This window comes from Lissotriton vulgaris, chromosome 12, assembly GCF_964263255.1.
Source record: "Lissotriton vulgaris chromosome 12, aLisVul1.2, whole genome shotgun sequence".
Classification (NCBI taxonomy): domain Eukaryota; kingdom Metazoa; phylum Chordata; class Amphibia; order Caudata; family Salamandridae; genus Lissotriton; species Lissotriton vulgaris.
This window is the reverse complement of record NC_141700.1, coordinates 129848054-129869705: the sequence shown is the minus strand read 5'-3', so window position 1 is coordinate 129869705 and position 21652 is coordinate 129848054. Positions and strand designations below refer to the sequence as shown.

The 21652-nt window shown below is 46.7% G+C and overlaps 1 protein-coding gene across 1 annotated transcript in view; it reads left to right on the top strand.

Moving 5' to 3' along the window:
* INTS3 (integrator complex subunit 3) overlaps positions 1-21652 on the top strand; it is a 677967-nt gene that overhangs the window by 495086 nt on the left and 161229 nt on the right. Inside the window, exon 23 of the mRNA XM_086947563.1 lies at positions 16139-16214. Coding sequence (XP_086803689.1) covers positions 16139-16214 — 76 coding nt within the window. The remainder of the gene's footprint in view (positions 1-16138; positions 16215-21652) is intronic.

Below are 21652 nucleotides of genomic sequence, written 5' to 3'. Positions count from 1 at the left end.
CACCGCAAAACCTTTGGTCCCACGAGTGCAGTTCTTTAGAAGAGACAAATTCTGAAGCAGAGCAATACTGTTATTGCGGGTACCCATTACCGCAAACTGCACCCGCCCACGAGTGCCTTGATTTCCAGTGGGACAGGGAGCGTAATATATATATATATATATATATATATATATATATATATATATATTTCCAACACACAGTTCCCATCCGTGGAACCGCTACATAAATGAGGACACTCCAGCCCAGTTTTCGATCTCCGCTTTTAGATTTATTCCATGCGCACACACACAGCTAACAAGCAAACGCGTTTCGGCGTTGCCGCCTTCGTCAGTGCTCGCCAACGGAATCGTTTCTCAGTGTTTAAATAAAGTTAACATTCAAAAAAACATCACGTGTTAAAAATAAACATAAAAGAGGCACACTAAATTCATTTACATTCGGCAGCCATCTTTGAATGGTTAATATACCATCCGCATTCTAATGTCTTGCTAAGAGCGTTTCCTCATTTACTAGGATTCTTTTGTATAGCAAGGTAAAATTCAAACATATTTTCTTACTCTCATTGTGGAACACTTCATCCAAATTATTTTCGTTATATATTTACAATATAAATTTCTCGTGTTCCTGTGTCTAGTTGAGGATATAGTTGCCAATTGTCAGCCCTGAATGGGCCTACTAACTCATTCTTAATGCAGAATGCGTTAGAAAACATTTGTGCCTCAGGGTATCCTAAAGATTATTGTGCCCTGGATGGGCTTATAATGAACTTCATCTATCTTCGGAAGATACCCTCAAATGAGGTGATTGGAGCAGCGTGCAGAGTCATAATTAATCAATGGATTCTACAAAGAGTTTTCAGCTCGGGGGGTTCTGTGCAATTGATGAGGTTGGGCAAATCCTATAGATGAGCCCACATCTCCTCTTCATTGTTCAGGCCTGTCGGGGTCTTGGTCTGCAGCATAATAATGTAGCGAGACTCCAACATTCTCAGCTTTCTAACCCAGTCTCCTCCTCTTTCTGTTCTCACCAGCTGATCCAGTATGAAAAAGGACAGCAGGTTGTTGTTGCTATGGTGTTCCTTTTCATAGTGGCGAGCCACTGGGTATGCCTGATCCTTCAAGTTGATGGCCCTCATGTGCTCGAGCACCCTCAACTTGGTTTGCTTGATGGTACTGCCCACGTATTTCTTTCCACATGGGCATACCAAGCAGTAAACCGTGAACTCAGAGTTGCAGTTTAACAGTTTTAGAATTTTCTTCTTCTTTTGCCCCCTTCCCGGTACTTCATACTCTTTCACCTTCTGTGAATTCTTGCAGGCCTTGCACTTCATGCATGGGTAGAAACCTAATGCGGGAGCTTTCTTTTTCTTTTTGCTCTCGTAGTGGCTACTTACTAGATGGTCCTTCAATGAGTGACTTCTACGATAGGTTATCAGTGGGTAGTCTGATAATGACTTCCCCACTGTACTGTCTGATTTCAAAATATTCCAATTCCTACGTAGGATTTGGAATACCTCAGATGACTTATCATTGAAATTGGTTATTAATCTCAACGACATATCTCCTGTCTTTACTTTATCTACTAGGAGTTCCTCCCTCGGTCGTGCGTCACTTCTTCTCTCTGCCTCATCCAAAATTCCTCTGAAGTAGCCTCTTCTCTCAAATCTTTCTCTGGACTCTTTCTTGGCTTTTTTATACTCCTGATCTGTGGAGCAGTTCCGCTTGATGCGCAAGAACTCCCCCAGTGGTATGTTGTTAACTACCGAGCGTGGGTGGCAGCTACCGGCATGTAAGATCGTGTTGCCGGCAGTCGGCTTCCTATACAGGGATGTTTCTATTTTATTGTCCTGTATATAGACTCTTAGGTCTAGATAGAAGACCTCCTCTTTGCTGATGTTGCTTGTAAATTTCAAATTGAAATTGTTTTCATTGAGGCTTCGAATGTACTCCTCAGCCTCCTCATGTGACCCCCGCCACACGATGAAGAGATCATCAATGTAGCGGGTCCACAGAGAAATTTTCTCCACCCACTTTTCGTTGGGCCCCGCCCAGGCCACGTGCTCCTCCCACCAGCCCACAAATAAATTTGCGTAACTGGGGGCGAAGCACGTGCCCATCGCGGTCCCCTGCAGTTGCAAGTATAACTGGCCTGAGAACAGAAAGATGTTATTTTTTAAGCAAAATTCTGTAAGTGCAATGATCATGTGGTTATGCGTCCTGTATTTAAGTTCTCTTCGTTGCAAGAAAAAAGTTAATGCTTCTAATCCATCATTGTGTCTGATTGATGTGTAGAGGCTTGTAATATCTAATGTGATCAATAGTAAGTCCTCTTCCCACATCACACCTTGTATCATTCTTAGAAAATCCTGTGTGTCCCTCAGGTAAGAACTTAGGTCCTTCACTAACGGCGCCAAAAAAGTATCAATATAGATGGATGTTTGCTCCAGTAGGCTATCTATCGCTGATACTATTGGCCTTCCTGGAGGCCATACCCTGCTTTTATGCACTTTTGGCAAGTGATAGAAGGTTGCCAGTTGAGGATGTTCGTTTTTCAGGTTTGCCCAGTCCTTAGGATCCAAGATGCCCTTATCTTTCCAATCCGCGATCAATGAATGGAATCTTGTTATGCTCTCAGCATATTGTTCTCTTTTGATTGGAGCATAATGTTCAGGTTTCTTTAGTTGGCTGAAGGCCTCATCCTCATACTGTTGTTTATTAAGTAATACAATGTTCCCCCCTTTGTCACTGGGTTTAATTACGATTCTGTCATCATCCCGGAGGTCATTCATCATATCCCATTCTGATTTGTTAAAGTTTCTTTTGGCACCATTAAATTTCTTGTTTTGTAAGTTCTTCAAGCTTTCGATCACCACTTCCTGGAAGGTGTCTATTGAATCGTGTGTTCCTCTCGGATTGACTCTTGATTTAATCTTCATGCTGCTCTTGCAGCCTTTCTGTGTAATTCCACCTTCCTCCAGGAATTGTGTCAGGGCTTCCCTTGGGTCATCCTGAGAATCCGCTCCTTCGAGTAGTCCCTGTGCCGTGATCAGTGCTTCAATGTCTGTTCCCACCAACGGATCCATATTCGCCTCTTCTGTGGTGGTTGCCACTGTCGGCCCTTTGGGGTGTAGTTTGAATATCTTCATCAGTTTTACTTTCCGTATGAATTTGAAGAGGTCAATACGTACTTGCGTATAATCAAATGCTGGCGTAGGACAAAAAGTTAGTCCCAGGCGAAGTATATTACTTTCCTCTTCTGTCAGCACTCTATCCGAAAGGTTGACAATAGTTTGTTCGGTTTCAACCCTTGTATCTCCGTTCTTTATTGCCATCTGCCCCCTCGTTTGCTGCGAGTTACAATAGGGGTGGAACGGCCCCCTTCTGCCTTTCTTGCCCCTTCTTGTCTTCCTCTTGCGGCTGCAGGTGGGTGGGTTCGTGGTGTGGGTCTCTGTCTCAGACCTCGCATCACCTCGTATTCGTAAAAAACCGAATCGTCTGAGGTTGATGGTACCTCTTCTGTCAAGGCGCTGTTCCTTTCTGTGCTTCTGGAATCCTGTTGTCTGCGCTGCTGCGCCGATTCGTCCTCGGATATTTCTGATTCTTCCGTGCTCAGTTCAGTAGGAGTTTGTGCTTGTCTCCTAGCTTGTTGGAGATTCAGACGTGCTGCGTCGTATTTCTTCGCGAATGTTAGAATGCGACCATTCGCGTAGTCTTTTTCGTCTCGTATATACTTTTCCTGTTTCCTTCTTTTAATAGTGTTTTCATAGTCTATCAGTCGCTGTTTCATTTGCTTACGCAGGTCTTCGCTTTTTTTGGCATCCTTATCCTCGCTTATTCTTTTCTCAATCTCCTTGATTTCTTCTTGGAGTTTGACTCTGTCAGCCCATGCGTGTTTCACGAGGATTTTTAGCATTTGATGAGTTGTTCCCTTCATAAACTCTGACCATTCCTCAAGAAGTTCTTTGTTCGGGCTCTCGTAGGAGGGGACTATAAAAATTCTTAGTCCTCTCGGGACTCTTCCCACTTCTAGGTACTTTTGAAGACTTGTGGCCTCCCACCACTTTCGTATCTCTTTTTCATATGTTTTTTCTAATGTCAGAAATAGATTCTTCAAAGTACCCGGTACAGTCTTTTCTTTCTGTTTTTCCTTGCTTTTGACCGCTGTTTTGAGGTCAAACAGACTGCCTGCTGCTTCCTCCCTCTCACCATCCGTAAACATCTCCCAGGTGAGTGCGCTTTATTTGGAAAGCACTGCAGAGAGTTCGTTTTCTAGGGCTCTACGGGGTTAACCAGAATCAAAATAACAGAGTTCGTCGTCACTCACCAGCTCCGCGTTCCCTCTACCCTCGGAAGCCTCCTCGAGTTAGGTACAGGCGTTGCTGCCGGTTTCTCCGTTTTACTCCTTTCACTTGTATCCACAAATGCGAGCGGCGTTTCTTTGGCACGTCGCTTCGTTCTGGTGGGGCCGGCGGTATTAATAATCCACAACTCCGACCACCTCCAACCGCTCCACTTTTACCCCGGGTGCCTCCTCAACGCGCGGTGGAACGCGTAATATATTTCCAACACACAGTTCCCATCCGTGGAACCGCTACATAAATGAGGACACTCCAGCCCAGTTTTCGATCTCCGCTTTTAGATTTATTCCATGCGCACACACACAGCTAACAAGCAAACGCGTTTCGGCGTTGCCGCCTTCGTCAGTGCTCGCCAACGGAATCGTTTCTCAGTGTTTAAATAAAGTTAACATTCAAAAAAACATCACGTGTTAAAAATAAACATAAAAGAGGCACACTAAATTCATTTACATTCGGCAGCCATCTTTGAATGGTTAATATACCATCCGCATTCTAATGTCTTGCTAAGAACGTTTCCTCGGGGTAAAAGTGGAGCGGTTGGAGGTGGTCGGAGTTGTGGATATATATATATATATATATATATATGAGAGATATATAGATATAATATAATGCACTCATACTGAAAAACCAAAGGTTCCAGGGACGTTCTAGTTAGGGTCAGATTTCACATGTCCAAAACCAGTGAAATTATGCAGTTATAGTTACCTGAGCTAACTATAACTTAAGCCCCAGCAATGCACTGCTTATGATCTCACATATTACATCACTCATGACATAGCCAGTGACATCATCCACTGTACCACTCACACACTTGCTCACACCCCATACAACCTCTTGTACGCCTACTCTCACACCCATACAACCACTGACACACCTATTCACAGACCTATACCAGTACTCACGCCTCCGTAGAGCCACTCACACACCACCCACCCACTCACTCGTAAACCCATTCACTCACCCATACAGCCACTCATACAACCAGTTACTCACCTATACAGCCGGCTACATAACCACACACTCACCCATAGAAGCCCTCATGTACTCATTCACACAACCATTTACATACCCATTCACACATCCCTGTACTCACACATACAGCCATTCACACACGCACACTGTCCAATACAGTCACTCACACAGTCACTTAACAAAACAACTACTCAAACAGCCACTCACTCACCCATACAGCCACTTACACACCCAGTCACTTACTCATACAGCCATTCAGAAACCCACTCACACATAGTCACCACACCCAGTTCCCCACTAATAGAGCCACTTACACCGTCGCTCACCCACCCATACATCCACTGACAAACCCACCCACTCACTCACCAATACAGCCACTCAGCATCTCACACACCTACACAGCTACTTACACAACCACTTATAAACCCATACAGCCACTTACACACCTATACACACAAGAGTATATACAGTCACACAGCCACTCACATGATATATATTGAAAGTAGTATCACTAATTAGTGGTACACCTAGTATACTACTTTAAGTTTTTTAATACCTTAGTATATATATATTGAACAATCATAAACTCTTACAAAATACTTACACTCACATGATGTTGTCATGAGTGATGTCATTTGAGATGTCATGAGTGATGTAATATGTGAGGTCATAAGCAGTGCATTGTAGGGGGGGGGCCTAAGTTATAGTTAGCTCAGGTAACTATAACTGCCGAATTTCACTGGTTTTGTATGAGTGAAATCTGACCCTAACTATAACGTCCCTGTAACCTTTGTTTTTTTCAGTGAATTTCTATGGTTTTTTAAAAGCGAATTCCTAGCTATAATGTCCCTGTAACCTTTGTTTTTTTCTTCAAGTGAATTTCTTGTTTTTTTTAACTAGTAGTCGCGTTTACAGACTGGTAGAGAAAAGATGCTGGGCCTCTGGCCAACTCTCAGGATCCAGCTGTGTAGGACTTACAGGAGGTACCAGGATGGCTTCTTTGGTTCAAGGTCCCTCAGGAGCAAAGTGGACTTCAACCCCCAACCAATAACCAGTAGTGCAGTACAAGCCGCGTTTATAGAGTGGTAGAGAAAGGGGGCGTGGCCTCCAAAGACCTCTTAGCAATCCTGTTGTGTGGGACTTACTGGAGGTACCAGGAGAGGTAGTTGGCCCCCAAGGAAGTTGGAAGCCAACTACCCCATCTGTTACCAACAGTAAGTCCCACACAGTGGGTTTGCTGGGAGGTGTTTGGTGGCCACGCCCCTTTCTCCATCACTCTGCAATTACACCTCCTGGCACACTACTAGTTGGGGGATTAAGTCCCCTTGGCTCTTGAGCGTCCTTGTGGGCCAACTAACCTTCCAGTCACTTCTAGTAAGACCCACACAGCTGGATTGCTGAGAGATTGTCAGAGGCCTGCCCTCTTTCTCGACTACTCTGTTAACGCACCTCCTGGCGCACTACTAGTGGGGGAAGTAGTCCACTTTAGTCCTGAGGCCTTCAGGAGTAAATTGGAATTCATTCTCCAACCCGAAGCGCCCCAGGAGGTGCATTTGCAGAGTGGTGGAGAAAGAGGGCGTGGGCTCCAAGTCGTTTCAGCAACCCCGCTGTCTGTGACGTACTGGAGGTAACAAGAGGGCTTGTTGGCCCCCAAAGTCCCTCCGCATTCAAGGGGACTTTTCTTTCCTAACCACATCTGTGCCAGCAGGCATGTTTTCAGAGTGGTGGTGAAGGATGTGTAATCTCGGTTGACTTGCCAGGGGTGTTTTTTTTTTCTTCGGGAAGGAGGCTGCGTAGCATCTTGCAATGGGTGTCTGAATGCAGTTTTTCATGTGTGTCCCTGTGGGTAGCATAATACATGCTGCAGCCCATTGGGACTCTCTTTAGTACCCATGTACAGGGTACCATTTCTAGGGACTTACAGAGGTCTTGAAGTCCTAAGCAAATGGGTTTCAATTAGATATTTACCTTGTTTGAAGGGAAAGAGCACTGGCACTGGGGGCCTGGTTAGCAGGGACCCCAGGGCACTTTTAGTCCAAAAACATCATTACTAGGGCAAAAAGTGGGGGTGACCATGTCAAAAAGTGCACTTTCCTACAACATTTAAACACAACTCCTTTCACATTCTTCTTACTTGTCATTGTACACCATACCCATTTAGTGGAAACTCAACGCTGCCCAGTTATAAGCAACTGAATGGATATTCCATGGGAGGGTTGGTAAGTTCTCTCCCTGGGTTCAGCCAACACTGACATCACACTTCTGTGACCCTGTTGACAGGACAGTAGCTACTGTCCAATGTGGGGTGAGTTCAGGTTGTCAATACTCATTACAAGTAGAGCCTTTTGCTTTAGAGATTGAGCAACAGAAAATATGAAGCCCCAGTAGGCACGCTGCTTGTCAAGTTACCTAATTAACAGGCCAGGATGGCTTAGCTTTACTTAACAGGCACCACACACGCACCCGCCTCCCAGCTGCTCCTCCCTCCCACTGAGTGGCAAGGCTCCCCCCGCCGATTGTAGCGCTGTGACCGTCCTGTCTTCGTCAGAAGCGGTCGCTCCCCAAGGCCCCTGGTGTCTTGTGTTCTACGCTGTGCCACACTGCTGCCTCACCAACGCTACGCTGCTCTGCTAACTGCTCTGCTGCCTGGGGTATCGTAGCACTGCTGCCCTGACTAGCCCTCGCATTTTATTAATTAAATTGTTAGAAATTAAGGTGTGCTCCATCTCGCTAGCGCCTCCCTGCCCACAGCGCTATTTACTTAAATTCCCCAACAGACTTCCGGTCTCTCTTCCGACGCCATTCCTGTTGTTGTTGTGCCTCGGAGCCCGCCCTCTCCACCACGCACCCGCCTCCCAGCTGCTCCTCCCTCCCACTGAGTGGCAAGGCTCCCCCCGCCGATTGTAGCGCTGTGACCGTCCTGACTTCGTCAGAAGCGGTCGCTCCCCAAGGCCCCTGGTGTCTTGTGTTCCACGCTGTGCCACACTGCTGCCTCACCAACGCTACGCTGCTCTGCGGACTGCTCTGCTGCCTGGGGTATCGTAGCGCTGCTGCCCTGACTAGCGCTCGCATTTTATTTCATTAATTAAGTATTTTAGAAATTAAGGTGTGCTCCATTTGCCACACTGCTACCTCACCAACGCTGCGCTGCTTTGTTGACTGCTCTACTGCCTAGGATATCGTAGCGCTGCTGCCCTGACTAGCGCTCGCATTTTATTAATTAAATTGTTAGAAATTAAGGTGTGCTCCATCTCGCTAGCGCCTCCCTGCCCACAGCGCTATTTACTTGCATTCCCCAACCGACTTCCGGTCTCGCTTCCGACGCCATTCCTGTTGTTGTTGTGCCTCGGAGCCCGCCCTCTCCACCACGCACCCGCGTCCCAGCTGCTCCTCCCCCGCCCCTCCCCTTTCACTATCCGTATATGACAGATGCCTTTGCGCGCAGCGTTCACGCGCAGCGGACGCGCCCCATGAGCGCCGAAGGTGCGCCAAAGGTAAGCCCGTCTACGCCTGTCCGCGCCTGGACCGCCCCCAGCGCCAGACCCCCTGGTCCTCGCAAAGCGCACTCCTCCAGCATAACATATGACGCCGCCAGCCTCCTAGCCCTTAACCCCGGACGCACACCTCTATGCTGCGTAGCTGCCCCAGGACTCACCCATGGACCCTTCGCCTGCCACTACTGCAAATTTACCAGCATCAAGACCCACACCACACCCACTAACCCCAAACACCGCTCCGATTCTAACCACCTGAAGTGCATCCTGCTGAACACCCGCTCGGTCCACAGGCACGCCACCGAACTCTGGGATCTACTCGACACTACATCACCGGACGTCGCCTTCCTAACTGAAACCTGGATGAACGCATCATCAACACCCGATATCGCCATAGCCATCCCGGACAACTACAAAATTATCCGAAGAGACTGCACCAACCAAACAGGAGGAGGCATCGCCATCGTCCATAAGAACACCATCAAAATCACGACCAGCTCCAACGATAACCTCACAACCGCCGAACACCTTCACTTCCAGGTCCACACCGACCCTAGAACCACACTCAGAGGCACCCTCATCTACAGGCCTCCAGGAACCCGTAAACAATTCAGCGAAGACATCACTGACTTCATCAGTCCACATGCCCTCGCCTCAGAGAACTACATTCTATTAGGAGACCTCAACTTCCACCTGGACAAGAAAAACGACAGCAACACCACCACCCTTCTCGACAACCTGGCCAATCTCGGCCTCAAACAACTTGTTGACACCCCCACCCATGTAGCCGGACATACGCTCGACCCAATCTTCACCTCCAGCAAACACATCTCCTTCGATCGCACCACAGCTCTCCACTGGACGGACCACAGTTGTGTTCACTTCAGCTACAAAACCACCTCGACCCACAACTCCCCACAACCTATCCCCCGAAGAAAATGGAACAAAATCACCACCGACCCCTCACTTCGCTCAACCAAACCCACCCGCCCTCTCATCAGACCCAAACCAAGCTACCATCAAATTCAAACAATGGATCACTTACAGTGCTGACGAATTAGCACCCTTGAAAAACCATCAAACCAAACAAGACAACAAAAAGGCCCCCTGGTTCAACGACGACCTTAAGAAATCCAAAAAGTTATGCCGCACTCTCGAGAAAACATGGAGAAAAAACCCGACCACCGACAACATGTCCACCTTCAAGGCAGCCACCCGTAAACACCACCGGCTGATCCGAGCCACCAAGAAATCAGCACTCAAGAATCGACTCGACAACAACGCCCATAACAGCAAGGAACTATTCAACATCGTCAAAGAATTCACCAACCCCACCGCTGCCTCAAACGATATCACTCCCTCCCAAAACCTCTGCGATTCGTTATCCTCCTTCTTCTACAACAAAATTGCCGACATACATAACAGCTTCGAAAACAGTTCCAACAAACAATCCTCTCCACCCCCCTCAGAACCTAAACCGCCCTCTAACAACCTCAGCGCATGGAACACAATCACCACTGAAGACACCATCCGCCTCATGAATTCCATCCACTCTGGTTCGCCAACCGACCCATGTCCCCACCACATCTTCAACAAAGCAGACTCCATCATCGCACCCCATCTCTGTGATGTCATCAATTGCTCCTTCATCTCTGCTACCTTCCCCGAAAGCTGGAAACATGCCGAAGTCAGCGCCCTCCTGAAGAAACCCACAGCAGACCCCTCCAAACTTAAAAACTACCGCCCCATATCCCTCCTCCCATTCCCAGCCAAAGTCATTGAGAAAGCCGTCAACAGCCAACTCGCCGCCTTCCTCGAATCCAACAACTCCCTCGATCCCTCACAGTCCGGCTTTCGAGCCAAACACAGCACTGAAACCGCCCTCATCGCAGCAACAGACGACATCCGAACACTACTGGACAACGGAAAAACAGTGACCCTCATTCTACTCGACCTCTCCGCCGCCTTCGACACTGTTTATCACAGCACACTCATACAACGCCTCAGCAACGTCGGCATAAAAAGAAAAGCCTTGGACTGGATCATCTCGTTCCTAGCCGGGAGAACGCAGAGAGTCCGACTTCCCCCCTTCAAATCAGAAGCCACCGAAGTCATCTGCGGTGTACCACAAGGATCATCACTCAGTCCCACCCTCTTCAACGTTTACATGAGCCCACTCGCCTCCATCGCGCGTCAACACAACCTAAACATCCTCTCCTACGCTGACGACACCCAACTGATCCTTTCTCTCACCAAAGACCCCAACATCGCCAAAACCAATCTTCACGAAGGCTTGAAAGAAGTAGCCGTATGGATGAAAGACAGCCGCCTTAAACTTAACTCAGACAAAACGGAAGTGCTCATCCTAGGATCATCCCCCTCTGCCTGGGACGACTCATGGTGGCCTTTGGATCTGGGGCAAGCACCCATACCCACGGACTATGCACGTAACCTTGGCTTCATCCTAGACTCTTCACTCTCGATGACCAATCAAGTCAACGCCGTCTCGTCCTCCTGCTTCAACGTACTTCGTATGCTCAAAAAAATCTTCTGCTGGATCCCCGCCGAGACAAGAAAGACTGTCACCCACGCACTGGTTACGAGTCGACTAGACTACGGAAACACCCTCTACACCGGAATTACAGCCAAATTACAGAAAAAACTCCAACGCATCCAAAACGCATCAGCAAGACTCATTTTGGACATCCCTCGCCAAGATCACATCACCGGCCACCTGAAAGACCTCCACTTGCTTCCCATCAACAAGAGAATAACGTTCCGTCTTCTCACCCACGCACACAAGGCCCTCTACACTCGACTTTCCTTCTACACACCCACTCGCCAACTAAGATCATCCAATCAAGGCCTCGCCGCAGTTCCACATATCCAAAGATCCACCATGGGAGGTAGATCCTTCTCCTACTTGGCGGCCAAGACCTGGAACTCACTTCACGCCTTACACAGAACCACATCTCCTTCAGAAAAGAACTTAAAATCTGGCTATTCGATAAATAATGACCCCCCTCCCCAAGCGCCTTGAGACCCTCTGGGTGAGTAGTGCGCTATATAAATTCTTGAACTTGAAGCTAGTACTTCTGGAGTTCTTAAAGCTGCAGTGTCTGATTTGCACTCTAACATCCTTGTTTTTCTTTAAAATGCTACATAGAGTAGTTTTCAATAAAAATGTACTTTATGACTAAATTAGCTAATTGGCTGCATGTTTATCAATTTAAAAAAAAAATTTTTTAGTTGCCGAAAGAAGCTATGTTTCTTAAATGTTGTTTCACTTGAAAAAATATATACTGGAAAAATTGTTCCCAGATGTCCCACTTATTTGGGGAGATATTCTTTTGTATATCAATTAGGAGAGTACCCATTCGGAGGAAACTAGGATTACAGGTAAGTAACTCCTCATTACTTGACTCCCGCAAACCATGAACCTTTGTAATAAATTTGCTGTGACAATGTAGAATAAGAATTGGCCCATATTTGTTTGCCCTGTTTGCCTGTAGGATGATGTCTGTATTTTTTAGCCCTTCAAAAAATGTCTTCAACTAGATTGTGCTTCTGATCACCCCATCATTTGAAAACTGGAAACCCCAGTCTGGAAATGTTCTGCCTGTCAATATCTATTGATCAGTTTAAAACAGAGGCTCGCCTTTGTTGAAGAGGATCATTTTTCACCCAAATTGCAAATGTCTAATTTGAGAGACTTTAACATTCCTGCTAATTATGGATTACATTAATTCTTCGAGATGTCGCTGTTCATTGGTGCCATATAGTCAGAATTAAGTGTTGGGTCAAAAGTCTTCCATTAAACGCGATAGAGAGTATTAAATTACCCGTCTTTGCAGATGTCCTGGCTACCGGAGTTGTCTTTAGGCGTGCAAAGCTTGTGGATAAGACTGCGTTGACAAGATGACTATAGCAACTGTTTGCTGTCTCAACTTTGAGTGGGTTGGCGCCTTTGATGACTACCTGTGGTTCTTATATAAACTTACATGTGCTGCTGATTTCAGGTCTGGGTCTGCAACAAGGTCTTGGTTATTCTCTAGCCTAATCACTGGGCCGACAGGAGCCAGAGAGAGAGCACAGGTGGCTTTGTGCATTCTATTTCATTGGATGTCACGCCAATGGGGTGGGTGAGCGGAAAGTTGTACTTCTGCTTTAAACATTGCCAGCACTTGGTTTCATACGGCTTGTTTACACTGTGTGTATGGGCCATTGTCTATGGGTCCATACAACAAAACATGGATGAAATTAGCAAAAAAAGTTCATGCAGGAATAGCTCCTACGTTGTGATCCACTGAATGATCAGTAGTTAACCCTTCCATTGCCGCTGAATCATAAAAGAGAGTTGATGTGTGTAAAATTTGGGTTGATGCTGTTGAAGGTTGTTCGGTATGGCAGGCTCCAAGGTGACTCGGACTGCACTTGTAGAGCTGTTCCAGAGTCTCTCAGTCGCATACCATGTGAATGCGAAAACCTACTTCCACTCCGGAATCACTGGCTGCGGCCAATATTAATACAACTGAAAATTCGCAATTGCCAAAAAGGAGGGGAGTGGTGCCTAAAGGATGAAGTCCTACAGCTAACAGGAGCTTCCTGAAATATGTCTCTTGTGAAATAAAATCTGTCCAGTCTCAATTTCCATCCAGTGGAACCCAACCCAGGCCAAGCAGAGCTCAAAGAATGCAGCACACTAGCTCAGACATGTTGAGCCTCATAGGGGTGTGCAAGAAAGACAATTGACGACGCATGGTAAGACCGAAGAAAATGACCCACACAACGTCATTTCCCCTTCGGACCACACTGAAGCTCTCCCACCGGCGATGTTGGTGTCTTTAAAGAAGACAAGAAAACCGGTAAAGGGCGTGGCCGGCAACATGTCTTAACACCACAGAAAGCACTTCTAACTCCCAATTTTAAATGTTGCATAAAAATGTTTTAAAAAATGGTAACAATCCAAAAGATAAATGACCTCCGATTGTTTGTTTATCCGAGCTTCCATTTCATCTTTTAGAAAGCGGCTGGCTTTTGTCAAAGTGTGAATGAGTATCTTTAATGGAATCATTCTTCGTGCTCAGTCAGACCCCTGTGTCACCCAGTGGTTTGCACATCCTTCTAGCACTTCATCGTGGCTGTTGAGTAAACATGTATGGCCTCGTTTGCCAAGATGCTTGGAGCGGTGTGCAAGGCTTGACTCGGGGGCTCGGTGCTTTGCCCTCGGGTTTATTACTGGCTGCGTGAGTTGCCATGGACACAAGCAAAGGGGAACCAGGAATAGCTGCCGCTGCAGCGGGAGGTTAATGATGTCAAGCGAGAATGAGAACTATTCTGACCCGGCCATTAGAATCTGCACTGTTGATGTAAGCCTGCATTGTCGGATTTCTCGATAATCTTTTATATATGTCTAGAAACTTAAAAACTGTATGCATCTGGGCGTTTTTCAAAAGGAATTTACATTTTCCTGGCCCCCGCTCAGGTACCTTTTATGGCGGTGTCTGGGTTAATTAGTCATATATTCTGGGGCGCCTTGTGGTTCATGGCGAGGGAGTGGTAGCATCACCTCTTCTGCCCCCATATTCCTCCACGAGGGCGCCCTCCGCCCTGTCTGAGGGGCTGGGGCCCGTGTGTGCACAGGACGAGGTGACCTAGTTACTTTGGCACAGTCCTTCCACCTCTCCCGTCTGCAATATTGAGATATTTTTATCTCACCGAGCCTTGTGTGACTTAGAGTGCAGCGTCTCTCTGGGGAGGGCTCCAGGCTTGTCTGCTTGATGGATAGGGGTACTTAAGTAAAGGCACAGCTTCTATTATTTGCAGTTTATCTGATCTTCAAGCCAGGAATATTTTCTTGTTGATACACAGTGAATCAATCTGCTTTACCCGAGAAAGCCATCTAAAATAAAGTAGAGAAGCTTGGCAGTAGGCGAAGGTGAAGGAAGGGAGGTGAGGCCCCTCATCCAGGTCGAGATTAGCAGTGGCAGCTGTTAATTTCATCTGTGAATGAGTGTTGAATTTCAAACTAGGAATGAGAATTTTTAGCCTAAAAGACAGGATGAGTGCTTTTTGCATCTGTCTCCTGGCGAGATTTTCCTCACAACACCCTCCAACAGATGGGTTTACTAACTTCCTGGCAGTCCCTGAATGAATGTCTATTTCCACCTGTTGTGGAGTGCATTGCATTTTTCATCAGTTCTTGATCCATTTGAATTGGGGTACCGCCATCCAGGGGGACCCCTTCGTACAGTCAGTTACTACTGTTTGTTTCACCCCTTCGTTAATAAAAACATCTTGCTTTTTCTATCCTGTAATCGCCTTAATTCAATACCTCTTTGAAAGCTAGATCAGAATGCCCCAGAATAAATCACTTTCTCAAAACTCTCTTACACCAGTTTAGTAAAAATAAGAATGCATATGTATCCTTCAGTGCGTCCATAAAACAGCCATATGGTGCCTCAGCCTATTCAGCCATAATAATTTGCTCCATTCACCAGTAACATAGTCCGACATTTTCTGTGGTCACTGAAATGATTGCATTATCAATTAGCCAAACTTTATGCTGTTTTTTTTCCCTGATGGAGGGTCTTTGCATGAGCTCTTCACCACTCAGTCAGTCCTCATATAACTCTGTCAATAGCCCATTGCTTACACTTTCCTTCCATCACTTGGGGATTTGCATAGCCATCGATATGCAGATTTCCTCATTGGCATGTCTGTAACTCACAAATCTGTAATTGATCCCTAATCTTGGATCCTGCTATCCGTTTTTCAATCTAGCCGTCCACCATCAGTTACACAAGTTACTGTTCCTTTTCTGTCACCCAAATGTAGATTTTATCTCCATCACCTTATCTGTAGACTATTTCCTCCTAATGATTCTTCTCTCTGTCGCCTGATTTATTATGCCTCCCTCCAGTCAGCTGAGCTCGGAACCTTTCCACCAATCTGAGATTATTCTGCTTGTTGCCAAATCAGCCACAGTCTGTTCTGACGTTGGTCCCAGTTGCCCAACTTTCTTTTGAAAGTCATCCAATATGTGAATATTTTGATACTATAAGTCCATATATTTGTTCCTAGCTATTTCTGTGTCTTGTGATATTCCCGTTCCTAGGGATATATTCTCCCTCTAGTTATTTCTGTGGTTGCATTCTCCCATTTACTTCCTGTCTGTTCCCCCTCACAGACTTTATTTCTATGTTTTGCTCCCTCACTGCTGAATGCTAAACGTTGGCGGTCTCATTTACCCCCCATAGATATCTTGCCTTTTAATATTGTCTTCTATCACCAAATGCTTTCTTTGCTTTTCAGCTCCAGGAATTGGTGTGCCATGTGATGATGGGAAACTTGGTCATGTTCCGGAAGGATTCAGTTTTAAACATCCTTAGTGAGTATGGGGAAATTATTTTAGTGAATTGAATGCTTCATTGAATAAATGCCACGTATATTCTGATCCAGTTTTTCTTTTGGCCACTAGTCCACCACTGTCAGGAACCAGCCAAATGCAAAGCCGCCTTTGTCCTTCTTCAATAGGGGCAGTTCATCCTGAAATGCCAGACTATGTTCCATCTTACCATGTGCCCTTGGGGTCCAACAGTAATAGTCCCTGGCCATCCTTCTCCCCATACCTCTGGTATGTTCCAATACCACCTCATGAGACCCCAGTTTTGTTCTTGAGTCGGCTGATGCACATGCATTTTGAGCCAGTGACATCTGGCAAATTGAAGTTTTCTGGAAGGGTGAACTCTTTGTTGCCAGCACATTTGGTCGGTGTGTAATTGAGGTTTAAGCCATTTGCACCTTTAAGCTGGTCACAACAATAAGCAGACTGGGCTCGAAGACCACCGTTCCTACATTCTGAAAATTATGTTGGAAATCTATTTGAATAAAAAATAATTGCTCTTCCACCTTTCCTTCATGTTATCCTGCCTTTTGGCTGATAAAGTATCCAATACCTGGATAGGAGGCCATCATTTTGCTTCTTTCTTATTCTAAAATGGTTTAACAGTCCTTCAGTAAGATTTGTGTGTCCTTTGAGGACCATGATACAGGTTTAGCAGGTGTTTAAGCCACCATTGCTAGATGGTTAACATCATGTATCACCACCTACATTGTGTATGCCGGCCATCCTTCATCAAGTGTACTGGCACACTCCACCATGGCTGAGGTGGTGTTGGCATCATTCTGCAGGCATATGCCACGCTGGTATGTGGGCACCCCACAGGCATTCTCTTGTTTACTCTTCTTGATAAGCCTTTCCCGTACTCGGGTGCGGTGTGTTCAAACCACACGTCGAGAATGGGAAGGAGCTTACAACATAAGAGTAGGATAAAGTTATGTATGTGGTGCTTCTACTCTTAGCCAGTGGCCCTTTTCCCATGATTGCTGCAATTTTTGGACCTCCACTCCCCCCCCCCCCCCTTCACCCCTCCCCCACTGACCCTTTTGCCATTAGTCATAGAAAACACTTTGACTCCTTTAAAAAAAAAATAGATCACTGCCAAGAGCCAGTCTATGCAAAAGGATAGGGATGCCCAATGTATGTTGTACACATGCATTTGTTTTACGGGCGCACAGTAGCTGTGTATTAAAGCAGTCTCATGCACTGCTTCTTGCAGCATGGATCTCCATTCACTCACAGACTGCCACTTTTCTCTCAGCAACCTCCTAGTAAAGTGCAGGAGCGATACATAAACCTATGGCTGGAAAAAATAAAATCAGGAGACAAACTTAACTGATGAGGCCCACTGGCTAAACTGAGCTGAATTTTCCAGTGCATGTCGCCAGAGTACCTTATGTGAACACACACTTTGATCCCTGCCGTGCATTCATGGAAGAAGATATACTTAACCTTTTTGATAGATACTTCTACTTGCAGATTCCTCGCCTGTAGAACAATTCCCAGGCATCAGACTGGATCCAGAAAACTTCAAAGCAGCGAGTTCGCCCGTAGAGGGCTGTGGACTAAGTCGCCGCCTGCAGTGACATTGAAGTCAGTTTAATTTTTTTCATGCCTTCAGTGCGGATCCGGAGCTATACTCTCTGAGGAATAGAAGGAAGAATAAGCGTTCCATAGGTAAAAGTCCTCAGTGTTGTCCATCTCCCACAGGACGTTTGTCTTCGGAACCGCAGCTTGTCGACTTGATGCAGATGGATGCTCCGCACAGCCCTGCTCCTTCTATAGCCACGGCTCTGAACAGACCTCTATTCTCTAAGCCTTTGCCGCCAGCACATCCATCTGTCGAGCCTATGACGCCTTTCCCCAGTTCTCTGCTCCAGGGTCAGATCAGCCAGCGCTTCTGAACGCAATGTATTCTATCTTCGCCAAGGCCTCCGCGCCATCTGGCGCCCCATGGCGTCTGCCAATTTTCATGACTTTCCAACCAACACCCTTCAGTGTAGCACTGTTGGAACCACTGCCATCGCCACATTGCTTTGATCCAGTGCTGCACTTCTCGATGCAGCAACTAATGTTAAATGTGTGCCTTCCTGCTTGCACCTCCACCATCCCCTCCTCTGGCTCCAGGCACAATCCTGCCGTTGCCAGATCCACTCTCATAGAGAGATCCAGCAGTTGCTTGAAAAGGAGGCTTATAAGAATACGTGTCCATTAAATGTTTTTTGCAGATTCCGATGCTGTGGAGTATTTACCTGGTGGTGACCGGACCCCTTTGGATTTCAAGGTCGTCTTCGGCCAGTTGCTTACACTCCCCTCAGCTGGCTATGGGTCTCCCAGTTGGACCACCAACGCCAGAGGTTGTGTCTTTGCACAAAGTCTTATTAAAGGCGGCTAAAGTACTGGATTTGAAGTTGCTAACAACCACTTCAGAACCCATTCTCCCCTTCAAATAGGCTATATTTGAAACTACAATGGTGGCATGGGAGAAACCTTCTGAACGGCTCATTGAATGCCGTTGTCGCTTTGCTCCTGACGATCCCATCTTCCTTTGCACGCACCCTGGACGAGGGATTGGTCGTCCAAGCGTCCTGTTAGGAGACCCAATCAGGAGGTGAATTCCCTCCAGCTCCCTCCAGCAGGGAATCAAAACGTTTGGTAGCCTGCAAAAAGGCCTTTTCTGCAGGGGAGTATGGCTTTGGAGTCCCTTAATGCCAACTGTCGTCTTGCCTGCTAAAACCACACATTGTGGGACATGGCCCTGATAATTTTCTCTCGGATGTTCCTGCCAACACGAAAGAAAAATTTGAGGTGCGCATCATTGGCAGGCAGAATGCCTCCCAGCATATTATGAAATCTGCGTGGGACACCGCAGACTTCATTGCCAGAGCCATGGGTACTTGAGCGACAGTATGACGCCACGCTTGGCTCAGGATGTCTAATTTTTCATCTGATGTCCAGGCAAATCTGATCGACCTCCCGCTTCGACAGCATCCGATTGTTTGGAGATAAGACTGACTTAGCGCTGGAGAGGTTTAAGGGCTGGTAAACCGTGGCCAGGTTATCGGGCCTTCAGCTTCTGACTCCCATTCCTCTTGCCACTTTCACAGCTTCAGACTAGGGTTCTCCTTTCGGTCCCGGCCGTACGCACCGGCACTTCAGCCGCAGCAGAATCCTCTTGTCCACAGTACAGTGGCCATGGTAGAGGTAAAGACCATGGATCCGCCTTGCAACCCTCCTCCTCCACACCTGGAAAGGAGGCATAGTTTGCTTTCCCCGGCCCACGGGGAGCCTGTGGATGGGCAGGTGTCCTGTTTTCTTCTGTTCTGGATGGTCATTACTTCAGACCAGTTGGTCCTTCAAATTGTAGGAAAAAAGCTAGCCCTTCCCTTCCTTCAGGTAATGCCCCCCTTTTCCCCCTCCTTCCGCTCCGCCTCCGACCATTTGGTCATTTTACAGCAGGAGGTGACAGCTCTCCTCCTCAAAGGAGCAGTGGAGTTAGTGCCAGAGACGGTAAAGACCCAGCGGATGTTACATATGTTACTTCCTAGTGTCCAAGAAGGGTGGCGGCCTGTATCCGATTCTGGATCTCCGGAGCCTGAGCTTCTTTCTCAATAGGAAACATTCTGGTTGCTGACCCTAGCTCAAGTTCTACCAGCATTTGTGCATGGAGACTGGATGGTGCCTCTGGTTCTGCAGGATGAGCACTTCCACATCCCTGTCCTGCGAATTCATCTGAAATATTTGTAGTTGGTAGTGGGTTCTATGCAGGAACAATTTGCGATAGTAACCTTTGGGCTAACATCAGCAGCTTGAGTCTTCATGAAGGTGATGGCAGTGGTTGTGGCCCATCTCAGATAGTTTGGTATCCCCTTTTTAATGTACCTATATGATTGACTCCTCAAAGGACATGGTGGTGCACCATTTGCAGTTGATGGCATCTATGCTGTTCGACCGGGGCTTTTCGATCAGCAAGCCCAAATCACATCTCAGGCTCTCACGGCTCCAGTTCATAGCAATTCATAGGTTCTGTACTGGAAACCACCCTTCTCCGCACCTTACCTCTGCTTCAGAGAATAAAGGACATTCAATGAAATGAAAATAAAATTTCTAGAGCACAACTATTAACCAGGGGTATCAAGGTGCTAAGCTGATTCAATGAGACTAGATGATGACCGCAAGATGACAGGAACTGCTTGTTGAATTACTAGGTTTACAGACTTTTCCTAAATTCTAAATAGGTTAGATTTACACTTGTGTTCTATGGGGAGCGAGTTCCACAGCCTTGCTGTACGTGCTAGGAAACTCTTCCCGTCCTATCAGCTTTTTTAATTTGGGGACAATAAGATTTCCGCTAAGAGAAGAGTGAAGAGGTCTTGTAGGAATGTATTGTTTAAAGGGTTGTACCAGATAGGTTAGGCCAAAGCTGTGTAGGGACTTAAAGGCTATGCAGAGGGCTTTGATCTGAATACGCTTACTGATACAGAGCCAAAGCAACTAAATCAAAGTTTGGGAGGCAGAATTGTGTCTGGGAATGCCCGGCAGTTATCATGCTGCCGCATTTTGATGAGTCTGTAGCTTGTTCAAAAAGCGTTTTTGGATATTGCCGAATTACACTAATCCAATTTGGAGGTGATGAGAGCTGTGACTACGATTTCTCGGAAGCTCAGTGAGCTGTATGGCAAAACCTTTCTAAGAAGTTTCAGAATATGGAAACATGAAGATTTGATGTGATTTATCTGACCTTCAAAGGATATTTAGTATCTAAAAGAGGTGATCTTTCCAGCACGGTGCGAGAGTCTCAGCCCTGAAAGTTCCCAGATCTGCTGGCAGCCTGCTTTCTCCTAGTCACTTACGCACATTGGCACATGAGGGCCTTGCTGTGGTGCCTCTAAAGGCAGTGGCTTCCGTACGCACGAGATCTATCTGACTCCATCACAATCTTCCCTAGCACTGTGGGTAAAGTGGCTTGGTGGGAGAAAAAGTTGAACCTTAATCACAGTATGACCTTCACTCCCCCCTCCTTCTGTGACTATGCTAGTGAAGGATGCCTCCACCCTAGGGATGGGAGCCCATTTGGAGGATCTGGATATCAAGGGCCTCCGGACGAGCAGGTGCTTCACATCAGCTTGCTGGCACTGTAGGCAGTTCGGCTGGTGCGCAAGGCCTTCATACACTCCAACATGGGTCAGTCCGCACAGATCTTGAAAGACAACACAGCTACAATGTGCTTTGTGAACAAGCAGGGGGAGTTAGATCTCCTCTCATTTACCTGAAAGCGTTGACTCTGTGATCTTGAGCACACTGCCAAGAGATCTGGCTCACCGTCAGTCACTTAGCGGGTTCTCTAAGTGTCAGTACTGCCAGTCTGAAAATTATCTTGCCGATCAGGAGAAGCGTTTTCTACTGGAGGTATTCCAGGATATCTT